Genomic DNA, 19,673 nt, shown 5'->3' on the forward strand with positions numbered 1-19,673 from the left:
AAGTTCACAAGAGTTCATTTAGATCCTCAACTTTCCACATAATTAGGAGAACTGGTTGGGATTTCATGTGCCTGGCAAGCTGCTGAGGTCATGAAACCAAAGCCATCCTGCGGGAGGCCAGCCTCTAAACTACAAGTTGGCCACACCTCATTAAATTACAGAGCACAGTTGGCTAATTTATATTACTGATATATTCAAGTATCATTTTTTTTTTTTTTTGTACCGGGAATTGAACTCAGGACCTTGAGCTTGCTGGGCAGGTGCTTGTGCCACTGAGCTATATCCCCAGCCCAAGTATCATTTGTTTCATTGATTTCTTTTACTGTTCTTGTTTGTATCCCAAGGTTAGATTACATAAACCAAAGGTACTATTTTATACTTTTTGAGATCATGAAAGGGTATAATGGACCACTTTACAGAATGGACAACATGATCAGTAATAGTAGCCCTGGTAATGTCCTGAGATTTGGCTTTGTGGAAGCCAAATAGAATATTTTTTCTTTTAGGAATCAATTTTCCTTGTAAGGAAGAAGGCTATATATACATGGAAAGTATTAAGGGCTTAAAAGTAGGTCTAACTCTATTAGTACGATTTTAGTTGCTTTTTAATTTTCTCCTTTTGCTTTGCCTCTGTTGTTAAATTGTAACATCAATTGAGTATGTGTATTTTTTATGTGTATTTTGTAACAACAATTGAGTATGTGTATTTTTGTTAAATTGTAACAGCAGTTGAGTATGTGTATTTTTTATAAGGAAAACAATCTGTTATAAGTAAGTGTAACAGGTACAGTTCAAGGTGATAAACAAACACTTTCTTGGAAAGTTGGTATAAATAAATATTGGAAATGGTTCCATTCGACTATCACAGTTGGTATTGCTCACAACTATGTCATATATAATGTCATTAAGAAGAATCTAAATTCCCAGGGATGGGGTCACTGAAATCTCGACATGCTAGATTCCTTTTTTCTCCTCTGCCTCCCTTAGGTTTTCATAGGAATACCCATGTGACAACATGCCAATGGCCTGCTCTTGGCTCACAGGAAAGGAAAGCACGAGGGAAAAATTAGTGAGAAATGGACAATGTACATAAGCAAAATTTCTGCACCTAAGTATTTTTGGAAACTACCTATAAGCTTCATTTCTTCAGAACACTAGTGTGTAATATTTAGGGGTAGGCTTGTGAGTCATTGGGCGGGAGGAAGAGCAAAAGATGTCCCCTTCTGAGGCTCAAAGAACAGCTGTGTGAGGGGCTCCTGCTTATTTCACGGTGGCTCACGTAAAAAGGAGCCTTGGCTGTGTGAATGCCACTGATCTCCCACAATTTGTTCTGTGCTGAAATTTCTCAAATTTGAATGTACATCAACCGTGGAGTTTGTCATAATGCAGACCTGCGGTGGAGCCCAGGTTCCGTATTTTTAACAGGTTCCCAGGCAGTACTGTTGACCCAGGACCTGGACAGTATAGACCAGAGCATTCTGAACAACACCTCTCTGCAGTTAACTGGCCCACGGAGAGAACACAGAGGACACTCTTCAAACCAGACTCATCAGACTCCTGCTTTAATCAGCTGCTGGAAGGGGACTGGTCTATGAGCAACTCCGAAGGTTAAATACACACCTGGGCAGCACTGATAGTGACTAGTGTATATTATGCACCCCGGAGACCAGCAAAAAATGTGAAAGAAGTTTTTCTTTTTTTTAAACTAACAGAGATGAATAAAGAATCCTATACACGTTATCTTAATCAGAGTTAAGCAGAAATAACAAGAGTCCTGATCAGCTTTTCAGCCTCAGGCCAAAGCCTTCCCAAGACTGTGAAGTTCCCTTTCATGTTAGTATGTGGGTCCCAGATTCTTTGTCCCCCAGAACTGATCCCCAATGAAGGCCACACACCTTTGCTGGGAGGAAAAGCAGAGTGCCTTCCCTGTCGCTTGCATCATTTTTCCTGCTCTGGTTTTATCTTGGAAGCCTTGGGACCGGAGAAATTTTCCCAGTTCATTTTCTTCTTGAGACAAGACTGATGAAAAAAAGATAGGAAGGAATGGTGAACAGAGAGCGTTTTTATTACAAAGAAAATGGGAGAAACAAATCACAAGGTCTACTCTCCTCCAGAGGCAAAGACACATGAAATTAAACCCAAGCGGCAGGCTACAAGGTGAGTTCTCCCCACCTCCCCCACCCTGCTATTTAATGCTCACGCTGTTCTTCCATTTATAATACCCGAGATCAAATTCACTTGAATACATCTGTCAGTGAGTTTGGTGCCCTGTAATCAGAACCAGAAAATGACCTCTGTCCTGAAAAGCGAGCCCATAATGTGCTGCTTCGAGCTGAAATAAAGGAGTTGGGTTTGTCAAGTGCGACTGTGGGAATCTTTTGTGGCTACCTATAATGCAATGCTGGCTGCCCCCTGTTACTCTCTCCCGCTGACTTTTTCATCTCCACTGTCTGAGTCGCTCTCCGCTCCACTGTGCAACAGGTTTTGGGTTGGAGGTGGGGGTGGTAGGAGAGGGCGCCTGGGTCATTAGGTCAACGACTTGGTAGAGTTTTGAAATACAGAGCTAGAACCAAATCTACATTGATTCTGCCTAATCTGGGCCTTATTTTTAAAAGACAACCTCAGCTGGGACTGTTGCAGAGAAAGTGATGTGGTAAAAGTTTTCCACAGATTAATAGGCAGTAAATGCAAAGAGTCATATAACGGTACGTGTTTTTCATACTGTCCTTTTTATACTGCGAGCAGTACACTCTAGGGAATTAGTAAAGTGACTTCATATATAATCAGCATCACATTTACAGTAGTGAAACACTTTCCTTCTTCTAGAGACTGATTTAATAAAATTTAGAGGAGCCCCATAACAGCACAAGGGTTTTTTTCTATAAATATTGCATGTACTATTATTACTCAGCGTTTACTAAATAACACTCCTATTCACTACTTTGATTCTGTCATATATCACATGTCTCTAAAACTGCTTCATAAATGCTTCAGGGATTCTGGTCTGTTTTTATGAGCCGTTCAAAATTCTTCCAGAACGCACCCCATTCCTGATATAACCTCTCTCCAGCAATGGCTATAGGAAACTGGCCAGAAACAATTCCAAAAGTGATGGCAAAGCTCACTCCTGCTTCCTTATTAATTTGTGGCTATGGGTCACTCTAAACAGTCTCCTGAGAGGATCCCAGGATGGCTTTTAAAATCTGTTTTCCTGAGAGATAAGTGATGGCTTTCCTTCTCGTGTTCTCTTTCAAAAATCAAGTTCACAGATGAAAGCCCAGCTCAAAGGTTTCTTCTGTGAAGTAGCTGGCCTACTGCTCTGGAGAGCAGTGCCCTTTGGGTACCTCTATTAGCACTTAGCATCAGAGGGCCAGTGTCAGAGTGTGTGTGGGTAGGCATGTATCTGTCCCACGAGACTCAGCTTTCTAGGACACAGATTTCATCCAAACTTTGTATTCCCCAGGCTGAACAGAAACTCTTATACACACGGTGCTAATTAAATGCTTGTGAAACTGAATCAACTATCACTTTTGCCCCAACAACCCCATACACTTTATTAAAATAAAATTGAGTGCTTATTTGATATTTATGCCATGGTTCTACGCAGCTTTAGAATTTTCTGGAATTATAAGAGGGTTTTGCTGTTTTGTTTTCTAAAACCTTCTATTTCTTCTCTTCACTGACTAGCATGTGACTCATCGAATTCCACAATGTATCCTTCTCTTTGGAAAGCAATTTCCCATTTTGCTCCTTGTTATGGTTTGTGTTTATATTTCCCGGAAAAGCTTCATATGGTCATAGGATCTAGAATGCATGACCCTGAAGTTGATTCACAGTGCAATGCTAGAATCAAGGGCGCTAGGATTAAGGGTGTGAGCACTACCTGTCCTAACTAACCTGGACAAGACATAAGGGACAGAAAGAGCTGTGATCCACCCTTGTTGCTCTACTACCTTCTGCCCAGCAAGAACTACTTCTCCTCTGTGATGCCTGTCTGCCATGCCACCCTGCCTCGGAGCCAGCTGATGATGGACTGAAACCTCTGCAAACTGTGAGCTAAATAAACCTTTCCTCCCTTAACTTGTGGGTGTTGGGTATTTTGTTTCAGCAATGAGAGAAAGTAACTATGACCCTCCTAATAGTGTGAGTACTGTCTTTTTTTTTTTTTTTTTTAACTACCTTGAAGCCTTAAATCACATACAAATGAACATGTTTAATCTTAAATCCAGGTACAAACCAATTCATGGTACTGAATGGTTGCATGGTTGGTAAAATGTACTCTTTCCTAAACGAACCTAAGTACGTCGAAACATTTAAAAATAATTTTTCACCATTTCGTATACTTGAGAATTACACTTAGGTAGTAAGCAGGTTTCATTTGAAGCACTGGTGCGTGACTTGGTAACGTTTCTGAAAACATGATGGAAAAAGTGTAAGTTCCATCAGCTGAGCTTTGATAAGAGATGGTCACTCTTTAAGAAATTCAAATAAAGCATGTAGATGCTTAAAACTCAGGTGGAACACACACATCTGATAACCCAGCTGTTTCTACTTATACAAAGATTTCAGTTAACTAGCACTTAAAATTCAAATAAAACTCTATTTACATTTGCTGATTAGATTTTCAGATGTGCCTTTTTAAAAAGCAACTAATCAGCTTAGCGGCATTAACTCACTCAGCCCAGATTTCTGGATCCAATATACACTAGACACTCTCCTGCCCCCGGGATACAGTGATGAACGAGACGCCAGGGGTTCCTGTTCTTCAGAGAGCTTCCATTTACATGGCAGGCGATAACAAATAAAGCACGCATGAGCACAAATTCGAAACACACAAAAGAACAACACCAGAAAGAACAATGAGAATGAGAGAGTTATGGGAAGCAGCTTTAGACTGAGTGGCCAGGAAAGCAATCTCAGAGCAGATGATTAATAATAAGCCAAGCTCGGACTCATCTAACATTGCCATGTCATGTAACCATGATGCAATGATCAACACAAAGACATTAACTGCAATCCTATCAACTGAAGTATAGACTCAACTTGAATTTTTACATTTCCTTCATGAATGTTATTATTCCTTGGAGGATCTGGTCTCACATCCCATGTTACACTGATATACTGAGTTGTCCTATTGTCTTCCAATTTGTGACAGTGCCTCTGTCTTTCAGACTTGGATGCATTTTTTATATCTCGCTTTCTGGGAATACTTGGTAGGATGCCCCTCAGTTTGGGTTCCTTTGGTTTACTATGATTAGGATGGGCTTGTGGGTTTAGTAAGGGTTGAGGAAGGTTGAGGATGGGCTTGTGGGTTGAGGAAGGACACCACAGGGGGAAGAGTCCTCTTCAGTACATGGCATCAAGGAATACATGATGGTGGTGCTGCGCATAAATTATCTCCGAGGATGTTGACCTCTAGCACTTGTTTAAGGTGGCATTTGCTTGGGTGTCTCTACTGTCAGGTTTAGTTTTTTCCCCTTGCAATTATGAAAAATTTTAAAGGGGAAAGACAGGAGACTTTGCAAATATCATTTCTCCTCAAACTTTCACTCACTAGCTGCTTTACTCTGCAGTGACTCTGACCTGCCATAATTCTTTCTGTGGTTTTTGCTTAATGGGACTTTTGTGGGGTTTTTAAAAATACATTTATTACCTGGAATTACTTTACAAGAAACAGCTATCCCTTTCACCAGCCTGCCCATCCATCCATCCATCCACCCACTCACCCACCCGCTCATCCATCCATTTCTACATGAACAATCATTTTTTCTACAGTACAATACTATTATTAATCATTTTATTGCTCAAATTGTACCAGCTTTGACCACAAGCTTGCTTTTGTCTCCTTTCAACCTACCCCTGTCATTTTAAATTTGAATTTTCCCTGCTCCAGTCCTGAAATCAATCACTTCTCCAAGGAGTGGGAAAACCTACTCACAAAAAAGTCTGAGTGCTAGGTGTGCTCGCTGACACAGGGAGCTAGTGCCTGGAGGCATTCTCAGCTGACAGAGGCAGGAAGTATATGAATGTACACTTACCCATTTACAAATGCTCACCTCTGCTTGTTCCTGTATGCTCATCTACCTGTATGTCGCTATTTCTCTCTATGACTCCTTGTAATACCTTCGAGTGCAGTACAACACACAATGCTCATTCTAGTCTTTTACCCTTTCCTTGTCCTTCTACTACAGTGGGAACCCATGCTCTCATTATCTACAATATGTTTACTTACCGATTTGCCTGAACACATTCACAGCTCAGTATACACAGTTTCAGAATTTCTAATTTTAGCCCCAAAGAAATAAATATACGGAAATGTAAATTCTTCATATGTATTTCTCTTTATGCTTCAGCTTACTATGCAGCTGAACACTATGGCTTTTAAAAATTGTGAGGGCTAGTTCTGCCCTTCTCTTGTTAAGGTGGTGATATTATTCACTTGTACTGCAATTTAGGCAGCACGAATTTGTTGCTGTTCGTATTCCATTGCAGACTCTCCCTGTTCGTGTCCTGGTGGGTGTTAGGTGTTCTCTTGAGCGCGGGGAACGGAACTACTGTGTTAAGAGGCAGAGCATCTGAAGGTAGCTCAGCGGGATACAGCCCCCTGCGCACCCTAGCCGTGGAAGCCTCATGGCTCCTCCTGAGCAACACTTCCGCCCACAGTCTATCCCCACCCCCTAACATCCGGTCTCCTTGGGTTCTGCTTTTCTTTTCTGAATTTCGTTAGTACAACAAGCAGACTACATGTATATTTGTGTGTGTACCTCCCCTTCATTTTTCTGCATTTATGTCTTTATCCTGCCTCATTCCCCCCATCTTGAGCAGGAAAGGCAACATGCTATAGACCAGCTTGGCTTCTATCATTTAAGATGATATCCTCAAAATCTCTCCCCATCGGTTCATAGAAATTTCCCTCATTTCTTTTCTCTGACAGCTGCATAGCAACACTCTCATATAACTACACTATTTTTAGTCCTCTATCAACCTTAAGATCCCTTCCAGTCTAAGAAGGGTAGAACTCCCCTTTCCCTGATGCCCCACAGTGGCATGGCTCACAGGAGCCTGCTGTGTGGCCCACTGGGGCTTACGCATACCAAAGCTACATTCTATGTGTCCAACTCGAAGACTAGGCCAATGGTGGGGCATTGCTGCAACCCCATGCATTGCAAGGTGCTCCTGAGCTGTGAATGTGTTCAGGCAAATTTCTATGAACTACTCAGGTGATTCAGGGGTGAGGTCTTTCTAGGTGTTCTATCTTTTCCATCTTTGCTTCTCTTTTTATTGATTTCATTTATTTAATAGAAATAGGGCACACTGGACTTCAAGTGACTTAACAAATAGTCACAATCTTATAAATGCCTTTTTGTAAAATTGATTTACTCTAAGATATTAACAGCATGATGAGTATAGTAAAAGAGAATTAGACCAATAATTCCCCAAACACTGTTTAAGCTAAGGTGTGAGCCATTCAGGTTTAAAAGGATACTCTGATCGTGGTGCAGACTTTTGGGTGGAGGATGCAGAGACAAGATGATCAAGCAGGGAGCTGGTTTAGCAAGCCATGTGAGAGAATGATAGTAAGGCCTGAACTGGGGTGGTACAAGGAGGACGGGGAGAGAGGTGAAGCTGAAAGCTATACAGGACACAAAGCATTGTAGCTTTTGAGGCTGGCTAGATGCAGGACGGGCAAAAGCTGGTGGATGTGCACCATATGCCTTGATTCCCTCACAGACCCTGGAGTTGCAGCCCAGAGACATTTTCTTCTCTATCTTTCTCCTTTCTTTCTCTTTCTCTTTCCTTCCTTCCTTTTTTCCCTTTCTTTCTTTCTTTATCTTTCTTTTCTCTCTCTCTTCTCTCCTTTCCTCTATCCCAGTTGTTCTTTCCTTTTGAGCAGTTTCTTTCCCTTTCACAATATCTATCCTACCTTTCAAATTTTATTTACTCTCTGTTTCTTACATTATGGAGACAATGTGATGTTTTACACATGAGTCATTTATTTCACTTTTGAGTATGGTCTCTAGTTACACCCATTTACCTATAAAAGCCTCGAGTTTATCTTTCTTTCTAGCTGAGTAATACTCCATTGTATAAAATACCACATCTTTTTTATCCATTCCTCAGTTGATGGGCATTTGGGTTGCTTCCACGATTTAGCTATTACGAATTGCTCTGCTATAAACATGGGTGCACATATATCGTATGATACGATGCTTTCAGTTCTTCTGGAAAAATACCCAGAAAGGGAATAGCTAGATTGAATGGGACCTCTAATCCTATTTTTTAAAGGAATCTGCACACTGATTTCCACCGTGGTTTCACCAGTCTACACTCCTACCAACAGTGGAGAAGTGTTCCTTTCTCCCCACAGCCCCTCCAGCATTTGTTATTGGTTGATTTCTTGATCATAGCCATTCTTTCCAGCGTGACATGGAATCACAGTGTTGTTTTAATTTGCATTTCTTGAATGACCAATGATGTTGAACATTTTTTCATGTATTTATTTGTCATTTGTATTTCTTCATCTGAGAAGTGTGTATTTATCTCACATGTCCATTTTTGGATTGGGTCTTTGAATTTTGGGGGTCTGATTTTTTAAAATTCTTTGCATGTTCAAGATGATGATATTAAGCTGTTGCTCCCTGGTAACCCAATGTCTAATGTAAGAAATTTTCTGGAGAAAGTACTGCCAGTAATGTATTATCAATGAATTAACTATGTGTTTTTTTTCTTCGCTTGACCATTTTATCTTTTTTTAAATTTTAGTTTATTAGTACATGTGTGTACTACATAATATTTACATTCCTTATGGGAATACTTGAATGTACATAACACACCTTCATTCCTTTTTTCATCCTCTTGACCCGTCTCTTGATCTCTTTCCTTTTTTTGTTTTTTGGTACATGTTTGCCATACATAATGTCCATACTCTTTTTGTGGACTTGGTACATGTATGTAACAACCAGTTTACAAGGAACAAAATTGGATGTAAGAGAGCCAGTGCAATGAAATAAAAGTAACCTCATATTAAAAAGGCCAAGAGAACAGAGAAAAATATTTTTGTAATTGGGAAAATAAATACATTCTATATATCTATGGAAGAGCCAATATAAAATTCTCCTAATATCTAATTTGTTTAGAAAGGTAAACAGCCTCCATAAATTAGTAAAATTTTTAGAGACCTTCCTCATGGCTTAAACAGCAAAGACAAACTCCCCTAAATAGTCTCCAAAATATATTAAATGATATATTAAGATAAAATATCTTGCTCTTCTTTAAATCTTTATTTGATTGATGTTCATACTTATGGAATACTCACAACATATCCTCTTTTGATAAAGTACAATTGCTTTAGACAAGTCCAAACAGGTTCTCTGGATGGAGTGAAACAGCTGCAATACAAATACAAACAAAACAGTAAATAAAACATACAGCAGCAAAATTAAAATAATTATACTGAATAAAACCATAGCATTTGATTTGTCCACTACAAAACAAGGTCATGTGTTTAAGTGTGTTGGTGTTGTGTTATGTGATGAACGATACAAGTCTGTGGCCATTCCATTTTACTGGGTCCCGTTGCTTGTATTCTTATTGGATTTCACCATTTTTGTGGTCTGATTTAATATGTATAGAACAATTCTTCAAGACTACTGAAATAATAGCTGAAAACAGAAGATCCTAGCGAATGGCTCAATTAGAGGATTTGGTAAACCAGAGACCTGATATTCATGTAACCTAATTTATTCCCTTCACCACTTGCTGCCTTTTTCTTTTTAATGGAAGATCTGTCAAGTAAACATCTTATTTAAAAGATGTCATTAACTTACTTTGTGATCCTAATGTATTTTATGGTATGCTTAAACAACTCAATAAAGCAAACAAAGATCAATCAGCTGAATGCTCTGCCTGTTTAGAAGACATCTGGTACAATGGTGCTTAGCTAGAAGCAAACATCACTATTTATTTTCCTAATCATTTCATAAAATATACAGAGAGACAACATAATGCGATATGATGGTCATATTAGAGAAAACCAGGGGAGAGGCAGGTGGGACTCTACCAAAGAGAATTTAGCTAGACTTTAACTCATGGTGATCTCTTTATTTGCTTAATAAACCAAGACAGCTCAGTAAAGATAGAGCAGATGTTATAGTTTTAATCTTAAATGTTCCCTGAAGACCCACAGGCCAAAGACTCTAGTGCCAGCCTATGGTGCTATTGGAAGATGGCCGAAATCTCAGGGGGTGGGGCTAGTGGAAGGAAGATAATAAGTCTTTGAAGGTGCCCCTGAAGTGGATTTTGGGACATCACCTCTTCCTCTCTCTCTGCTTCCGGGGCTCCAGGTGAGTATGTTTTCATTGCCATATTCTTCAGACACGATGTGCTGCTTCATCAGAGGCCCCAAAGCAATGGGGCCACGTGGTCATAAAGTTCAACTTCTAAAATCAGGAGCCACAATAAACTTCTTCCTTTTGTATCTTTACTTATCTCAGGTATTTGTCACAGTGACGGAAGCTAACACAACAGACTTTATATTTTATCTACCTTCTGTCCACAGACTCAGAGACTTGGGCTGATAGCAACAGGAGAACCTAGCAGAGGAACATGCTGCCCCTCCAGAGCCTCTCAGTGAGGCAGAGCAAGATTTTTCTTCTTCCTCTCCCCCTGGCTTACTGGCCACGTGGATGAAGAAATTATGCCTCTGTGTCACAAAGCACTTCAACATTTGAGTGAAAACAGATGATCTGCTTCATTATCAATGACTACATTTTCTAATAAAAGTGGATGCATGTGTATATTCTTAAAAGATGACAAATCAATGCTAAGAACACTTAATATAATAAAACTAGCTCATGAAGAATATAAATTTACTAATTTATTAAATTGCATCCTTGATCTATTTAGATAAGAAAACAAATACTCCTTACCACAAAATGAAACAAAAATCAGCAGTCTGAATCTGTTTCTAGAAAATCAGTATTTGGGGTCACAGACCACCAAGACATTAGGATTCTAATTCTTGAATATAGGAGCAAAGAGCTTTCTACCATTATTGTTCACTTTTTAAAAATTAAGATAGAAGTTAAATGCAATAAAATGAACAGCTCTGCAGTGTTCAGTTCTGTGAGTTCCGATGACTGTATACATTATAACCACATCCACAGCAAGAAAAGCAGCCTCTCTTATCATCAGGACAGTCCACTCTACCCTGGCAGCCATTCAAAGGCTGTCATCACTATTCATGGGTTTTTGTTCCTAAACTAACGAGATGTTTTTGAAAAAAAGAAAAAAAAAAAAAAAAAAAAGATCTAGTTAACCACTACTGTGGACAAATACTAAAAGTTGGCACATTTTTCTTGTGTAGTTGTGCAGATTGAATCTAGGGCCTTCACTCTGAGCAGTAACCCTATGCCTTTCTTATTTTTTATTTTGAGGCAAAATCTTGCTAAGTCACTAAGTTGCCCAGGCTGAGGTCAATCTTGCAGTCCTCCTGTCTCAGCCGCCCAGAATGACGTGTTTATAGACATGTACTACCATGTCTGGCTATCAGCACAACATTTCTATATCAACTTCCCAATGGATGGCAAGAGAATCTGACCATTATTAAAACATGGCACATGATCTTCTGTGCCAGTACAGTGAAACATTTTGGTCTACAAATTAGCCTTTGATGGAGTAACTCAGTATAAAAGGGCATCATATGGTTTGCATATCTCTTTCATGTTTTGTTGATGAACTCAGTGCTTTCTATAAATTTCAATATCAGTATTACATTTCTACATCAGACACCCCTATCATGGGTAAAATTATTAGTCATAGCTAAGTACTTTGGATGCTAAGTGTCTAAGACAGCAGATATTTGGTTTAGTGTGTGGTTGCTTCAATAAAAGTCCTGCTACATAAAAATATAATGTTTAGCTTAGTAGTAAGTAGTATATTAAATTACTTCTCAAATAAGGGTTACCTTTACTGGTTTGTAAAAAATAAAAAAGCTATAAGATATGAAAAGCATATACAGCTTACCTTAATTTGGGGGGAGGGTGTTAGGAATTGGGCCTAGGACCTTCACACTGAGCTACATACTCAGCCCATTAATTCATTAAATCAATCATTCACTTAAGATTTGAGACATGGTCTTGCTAAGTCAGTCAGGCAGGACTCAAACTTGAGATCCTCCAGCCTCAGCCTACCAAGTGTTGCGATTACATGCATGTAACTCCACACTCAGCTCACTTAATAATAATTAAAACTATCATTCAAGTGCAAAAATCAGAATAGATGCTGCTTGAGTCTACTTTTTTAACAATAGAATCTCTCCTTGTCCAACTCAGATTCTATTTCAAAACTTCCATTTACAAAAGTAACACAAGGGCTGAGAACGAATAGTAATCATGAACATGTGCAGTTATTTACTTAGTACCTGTGGAGTGTGTACTGTGTGACTGTCTGGGGACACAGTGATTATGATTAACCCAGAATTTGACCTTTTGGTGGAGGAAAGACAAGCAGACAAACAAATACCTAACACAATTTAATCAGAGATGAGAATTCTGAGCAAAATAAAACAAGGTTGTATGTTAGTGAATACACAGTGAAGGTGAGGAATGGTAAATAATGTGACTAAACAGCATATTGGGGTAAGGCTTCTCAAGGGTACCATTAGGCTGAGACTCGAATTATGAGAAGGTCAAGAGAAGATCTGGAGAGAGTGTGTCTGGTCAGACCACAGGAAAAGCTGACATACGTGAACTTGCCTGGTTGTAGCCCAAGCACTGAGAATGAGTCGTTATGGCTGGAGGTAGTGAGGATACTGTAAGTGTTGTGGGAGAATAGGGAAATGGAACAGGTATGTCAGGAGCTTTGCTAGGTATCAGAAATAACGTATGGAAAGGGTGCTGAATGCTCCCTGGGATGTGAACACTTGGTAACATGAGCCACAACTCTAGCTATGTAATTTAGCACTCATAGAAGTTACAATGGAGTTAATGCTATGTAATTGAGCACTCATAGAAGTTATAATGGAGTTAAGTTACCTCCATTTCATGCTCTAAGAAAATCAGAATAAGAGAAACCAGGTAGTTCTCCTAAGGTTACAACAATCAGCAGGTACAAGAGTAGCTCAGATTCACTGGACAAGGCATTGATACTATTGAATTTAGTCCATCTCTCATGGGGAAATCTAAACGTCAGGAGGTTCTGTCTAGGTCTGGTCTACCTTCCAATCCTGATTCCTCAGATATCACTAGTCGCAGCTCTGTGATTGCACTAATTTTATTCAACATTTAATAGGACTTTACCACAGGCCATACATTCCAAAGAATTTCTTAAAGAACAAATTAACTGAGTCGTGGTAGTGGTTAAAGAGAACTCGTTGATGTGCTGGGACTGAATTTTCCTGATCTTAGATGTTCCCCATTTTCAAATATAAAGCACACGTAGGCCTGCCCAGGTGAGCTGATTCCAGCACGGCGCTGAGAGCTGTAAGGAGCTCACCTCTAGCTTGGCATCCAGGTCTGCATCCGAGGCAACAACATGTTCATCTTCCTTCTTCCCCGTGGCTTTAATGAAGGCCTGCTTGGTTTCCCAATACTTCTGTTGCATTTTATTGACAACCGACTTGTCTTGAGCATACCGATCCTGTAAGTCCCAGGAATAACCACTAAAAACATTTAAAGAGCTATTTTATTCATGAATTTCATGACTATTAAGATACTAGAGTATAAAAGCATTTATCTAACCCTGACTTTCTAGTACACATTTATATCTACCGCATTCATAAATGTGTAAATACTTCTGCTGTGTTTATCACACCAAGAAAGTCAACCAATTCTTTCTCACTCTAAAATCTTAAAAGCTAGAATGAGGACAGTTAGAATCCTTTTTAGGAAACTAGGAAGCTAAACCTGGAAAAGAGTTTAGGTATCAGTAGGGTGCACACGCTTCTTTTGCAGATGGAGAAAAAAGGGCCCAGGAGGCCCAGTGGACTGGCTCAAGGCACCCCAGGAGCTACAGCCAAGGTGCAGACGCCAGCACACTTCCCACTCCCCATCAAGGTGACAGCGAGGAGACAGCAGGGAAGTACGGAAGGGGTGAAAAGACATCACACACTTAAAATCTGGTAGAGGAACTTACAATAGCCAAATTCACAGAGTCAGGGAGTAGGAATTGGGTTAAGCCTGGGCAAAGAGGGAAAAGAGGAAATTGCTGATCAACAGGCATGTGAATTTTAGTTACAGAAGATAAACAAGTTCTAGGGATCCGCTGCACCGCACTGTACCTAGTTACTGTATTGGGTTGTATTATGCATGCAAAAATTTGTTAAAAGGGTAGAGATCTCATATTCATTGTTCTTACCACAACAGAAAAGTTCATAAGAATTTAAAATCTGTTAACTCAAACTTAAATACCACATGCTTTCTCTTATATGAAAAACTCAATACACACATAATATGCATGAATTAAAAGACAGATAATAGGAAAAAAGAGAGAGGAAAAAAAGCATTGTAATGCAGTGTGGACAATGTATCTAAAAGTGTCCCTTGTCCTATTATAATGGTCTTACATGTTCGATATGTTCTTTGGCCTGTGAGTCTGGTTTTCAATCTGTATATGTGATAATTAACTTTATAAGGTCACATAAAATAAACAAATGACTCTGATGCTGGCAAAATAAAAGAAGGTGGAAGGAAAGGGGAGGAAAGAATTCACCTGTGTTATGTACTTGTACCAATCCTCTGCAATGAATGTAAGCATTATGTGCTGAACACATGTACTAATAAAGTAAAAAAAAGCACTAATAAAGACAAAGCCAGCCCAGAGTCATAAGGCAAGGTGTACTAATAAAGTAAAAAAAAAGCACAAAAAACAGACTCCTGATGTTAACAACTTTAAATTCTCCAGCATAAATGCTTAAGATATGGATAGCAAGCCATTCTTCTGGAAGGTCACAATGAAGAGCAAACCCAAAAGAATATAAAGATGAAATCAGAAATAAAATGGAGAATGAAATGGAATTCTCTGAAAGTGACCAGAATATCCCAAATGCTGACACGAAGTTTGCTGCTGGTGCTGCATTCCTTCCTGTTCTACCTACACCTTCCTTGGTTGAGGATTCCAGCTCCCAAGGCCCACACAAGGCCCCAAGCGTCTCTCCTCTGTAGATATGCAGCTCATTCCACCTCTGTCTATCACCACCCTAGATGTCCAGACTTCCATCCCATGAGTTGCTTTATACCACTAGATCAAAACACCAGTATCTCTAAACATGATGCTTTATACTCTCTTTCATTTACATTTTTATTACATTTATAATTTTCAATTTGTAAATTTATTCTTAAAATGCCAGTAGTTCAGATGCTTCCTTAACAATGGTTATCTTTGGGGGCTGGGGATTTAGCTCAGCGGCAAAGTGCCTGCCTGGCAAGCGCAAGGTCATGAATTCAGTTCCTGGTACCGGAGAAAAACCAAAAACCAAAAAAAACAAAAAAACCAATGGTTATCTTTGGTGAGAAAGGCAGGATTATGGGAGACTTTCATGATCTGCTTTATCTCTACCTGTATTATTTAATAGTGAGTTCATAGCAGAGAAAACTAGACAAAAATATGTATAACATTTATATAAAAGATAATCCCTTGATGTACTATGTATGTGTGACAGGTTAAGTTGATTGGCCTGGGAGTCGCCTAGGGGCTTAGTAAAGCACACTTCTGGGTGTGTGTGGGTAGGTCTTGGAGGAGTGACTTCAGACATTGTGTCTGACCCTGGCCCCTTCTTCTTTGGTGCTGCTCCTGACCCTGCTGAACCAGCCAACCATGGATTGAGCCCTCTGGAACCCTGAGCCAAATTAAATCTCTCTTAACCTTTAAGATACTGGGGTCAAGTACTTGGCCCCAGCAATGGGGAAGCTAGCTAACACAGCTGATTAAAAGACTGGAAGGATCCATCCCCAAGACTGTGGGTTCTCCTGAGTACGGGATTCTCAAGAATGAGGCAGAGGAAGGACTTCTTTGTTGTATCTTCTTTTGCCAATGATTATAGATCGACAGGAAAAAATTTTAATTTGGAAAAAAAAGGGTCGGGGGACTTCAGCAATCTGGTGAACACTTCCTAGGCCCTATCATTTCAAAAAATGAGAAATCTTAGTCTTAGAATGGTTAAGAATCTTGCTTAAAATCCAGGCCTTTCAAATGCAGTCCGGTGCTCACTGCAATTCATTCCACAGCCCTTGTGTTTCAGCACAAGCCGTGAAGTGGAATGACTGGGAGAAAGAGTTTGGGAAAGGGTCTACTTCGCTGGGCCTTCCAGTCTCTGGGATAGATACTGTTATTCGTCTGAGCTTCCTGCCAGGATATGACAGCCACCTCAATGTCATGAGATAAAGCCAGCCCAGAGTCACAAGGCAAGTGGAAACAGTTCAAGGAAAAGACGGCTGACAATACTTAGATGATTGTCAGGTGGGTATACTCAGGGAAATGCTATCCCTTTGTCACTTATTAATTACTTTAAAAACTCATTACATTTCCAGAGTTCTCTTTAAGTTTAACATTTGATATCACAGAGCACTCGGGCCTGAATGCTTCTTTAAAGACAGGCGAGGAATTAGAAAGTTTCTTATTTTAATGAACTGTACATAAAAGGGAAAGTATGCACTACCTTTTACAACATGCAAATTAAAGAAGGCAAAACACGACAAAAATCTGCTTGCTTGATGAGTGTTGGGTGCAAAGGACTGAGACACACTGCTTGAAGAGCTCTGGAACTTGTGAAAGGTTTTATATGCTGCTTAGATGTGTTATAGGCATAGAAATGACAGAACTAACATTGATTACCACATCCACTTTATTCAGCGTGATACACTTCCAACCACAAGTAGTGTGTGAGTGTTCATGATAGTTGAAGCCATAACTATAAATTAAGTCTCAATAGTATGTGATTGTAGAATCATTCTTTATTTTATAGCTATGCTACATAAAATTCCCTCATGTCTCGATTGATGGAAGTTATAAATGAGTCATAAAAAATATACCAACTCCTTAAGTTAGAAAAAATGGTAGTAAAAATCGTTTTTCTCAAAAGTTATACAAAAGTGAATTTTTTAGAAACTACACATTAGACAAAAATTTATATATTTTTGCTTAGTTTTTCATTTTTCCACGTTGAGGAGGGATACTGAATTTGGTATACTTATCAGTAAAGAAGTGCTAACAAGTTATTTACTGCTAACAGATTTCTTTTTCCTTTTTTTGGTACCGGAAAACAAACTTAGGACCTTGTGCTTGCCAGGCAGGCACTGTGCCATTGTGCTACATACATCCCCTATTTACTGCTAACAGGTCTCCTGATTTTTCCATTAAATAATTTATGGAGCATAAATGATGTGGTTTCCATCTTGTTAGGCTGTTCCAATTTATAACAAGCGAAAACACTACTTACCATTTTTGTCCTGCCATACTTTCGTCCTTTTTCTATTGCTAGCGATTTGGGGAGAAGGGGCAGGGAAAAAGCACGAGAGGATATGTTATAGTAAACCTGAAATGAAACAAATACGTTTCACTCATACACGACCTTATGCATTAATTTTTCACACAACATTTGTTAGTCTAAGCCATTTTAAGCTGCATTTTAGGAACCAAATATTACACTGTTCCACAGCAGTAGTGTACATTAGCATCAAGAATAATTTATTTAAACCACTGGAAGAAATATCGCAAATGAAGCATTAAGAAGTCAACAGGTAAGATAAAAATGGTTTCAGAAGAAGGCCATATAAAATACTTTACAAGTTATATGAAGTTTAAAAATAAATGCAAAAATAATACTGCATATTGCTGAGATAGATATTATATAACTATAAAGAATTTGTTTTAAAGAAATCATACTTGAAAATTTTTAGTGATGACATTTGTGTAAAATGTAAAGTTAAATATAAATAACTTCAAGAGTGAAATAAAAGGTGACAGAAAGGCAGGAGGCAGACTTTGGACACAGGAAGAGGTGGGGCAGACGGGAGACAGCAGAGGGGAAGGAAAGTAAAAATGATTAAGATGCTATCTGTATGAGTAATAATTTCCCAAGATGAAGATAATTATTATGTACAGCAAACATATATCAATAACAAAAAAACTAAAAAGAAAAGGCAACGCTGTGTGAAAAGAAACAAAATAAATAAATAATGAATTCCACTGTGATGAAGCTGCAGTGCACGATATTCTTGATAAGTTCCAAGCCCAGAGTATCTGCAAAAACTGTGTATGTTTTAATATTAAAACCACCATGTTTTTATTTGTTTTTAAGTTACATTTATTGTAAGTGGTACATTAAAAGCATAAAATGTGTACAAACTGGTATATGTAACTTTCAACACAAAGAATTTCTCAGGAATAATGAATAAATGCTAAATTCCAGATAGTTCATCAAGGTGGAGGGTGTGTTTGTGAGAGATGTGGCGAGGTCTCTGCCGTACATGTAGCATTTTCTGTTAAGCTGGGTGGAAAATATATTGCGTCTGCATCTTTATAGAGTTGAAATATTTCACACTAAATATTTTAAAGAAATGAAAGAGACTTGAAGGCATCAATCATGGAAGTTCTCACAGGCCACTCCAGAAGATGCATCTAAAGCAACAAGAACGTGGGTGGCTGGGGAGATAGTTGGGGAATGCAAGAAATCTCTGGATTGCACTTGAGGGAGAAGGCAACCAGGCAAAACCCAGAAATACTGATATTTTAAAACACAGGTAAAGTCACCGCACACACTGGTACTGAACAAATAACAGTTAGGGAGGAGAGGAAGCACCCCTTTGCTGGGGCGCTAAGAGGAAGTTAAATCTGCCTTGGCCCACAGTGTGGAAGAACAGAGGCTCCCACATTTTTCTATCTCTAGAACACAGCAAGTGCTTCCCTACAGGGAGGCAGTGGGAATCTTCCTTAGGAGTCATCCCGGACTGAGGAGAATGGTACTGTGACAGTAAAACTAAAATCATATGGTACACGGAAAGACCCCAGTGGCTGGGTCACAGAAGATTGGACTCTCGGCTGAGAAAGTCTCCATGCAGTGGCATGAAACCCAGCGGGCAGCAAGCGCATTCAGCCAGAGGAAGGGGAAGAAAACTCCACAAAGCAAAGCAGAATGGCAGTTTGAATACTGTGATAGGGAAAGCATTGAGATGCATGAAGTTTTGTAGGGAAGGGGTCTGAGTCCAGAAGAACTGCTGTGGGAGCCAGTGGAAGGCTGGGTGCTGGCATTTTTTATTTTAGTACAGTACAGACCCTGTGTGCCCAACACCTGTGCCCTGCTCAGAGGCATTCAGAGTGCAGAGTCCTGAGCCATGCCTCTTACAGCAGGGTCATGCTTTCCTACACGAAAGGTTGTTTCATGGGGTTTTCTAACTTTGTTTTATCAGTTTGTTAAGTAGATTCAATCCCCGTATCTCTTCTCTTACTTTCTATTTATATACTCCTCTTTCTTTCCTTCTCCTTTCATACTCTCCCATATCTCTCTTCCCTCCCCCTTTCTCTTATATATAAATATGATCATTAATCTCTTTGTCCCCAAGCCTATTAAACATTACTGATGGGTTTTTCACCTTAATAAAAATTCTGCTAAGTCACCATGGCAGCAAGTCAATATGGCGTGGCCCACTGGAGGCCATGTGGCTGGCTCTGCCTTCCTG

The 19,673-nt window shown here is 39.4% G+C and overlaps 1 protein-coding gene across 5 annotated transcripts in view; it reads right to left on the reverse strand.

Moving 5' to 3' along the window:
- The window catches only part of Ica1 (islet cell autoantigen 1, 69kDa), a 160,810-nt gene that overhangs the window by 115,069 nt on the left and 26,068 nt on the right, over nucleotides 1–19,673 (reverse strand). For 4 of the 5 annotated variants that reach the window (XM_005388101.2, XM_005388099.2, XM_005388100.2 and 1 more), the window contains exons 2-5: nucleotides 17,435–17,530; nucleotides 13,495–13,660; nucleotides 9,317–9,389; nucleotides 1,896–2,019 (exon numbers count right to left, since the gene is read on the reverse strand). In XM_005388101.2, the coding sequence (XP_005388158.1) occupies nucleotides 1,896–2,019; nucleotides 9,317–9,389; nucleotides 13,495–13,660; nucleotides 17,435–17,451 (380 nt within the window). In that variant the 5' untranslated portion in view covers nucleotides 17,452–17,530. The remainder of the gene's footprint in view (nucleotides 1–1,895; nucleotides 2,020–9,316; nucleotides 9,390–13,494; nucleotides 13,661–17,434; nucleotides 17,531–19,673) is intronic. The other variant, XM_005388098.2, reaches the window with a different exon arrangement.

Source organism: Chinchilla lanigera, unplaced genomic scaffold (genome assembly GCF_000276665.1).
Source record: "Chinchilla lanigera isolate Chin_1 unplaced genomic scaffold, ChiLan1.0 scaffold00031, whole genome shotgun sequence".
NCBI classification, from domain to species: Eukaryota; Metazoa; Chordata; class Mammalia; order Rodentia; family Chinchillidae; genus Chinchilla; species Chinchilla lanigera.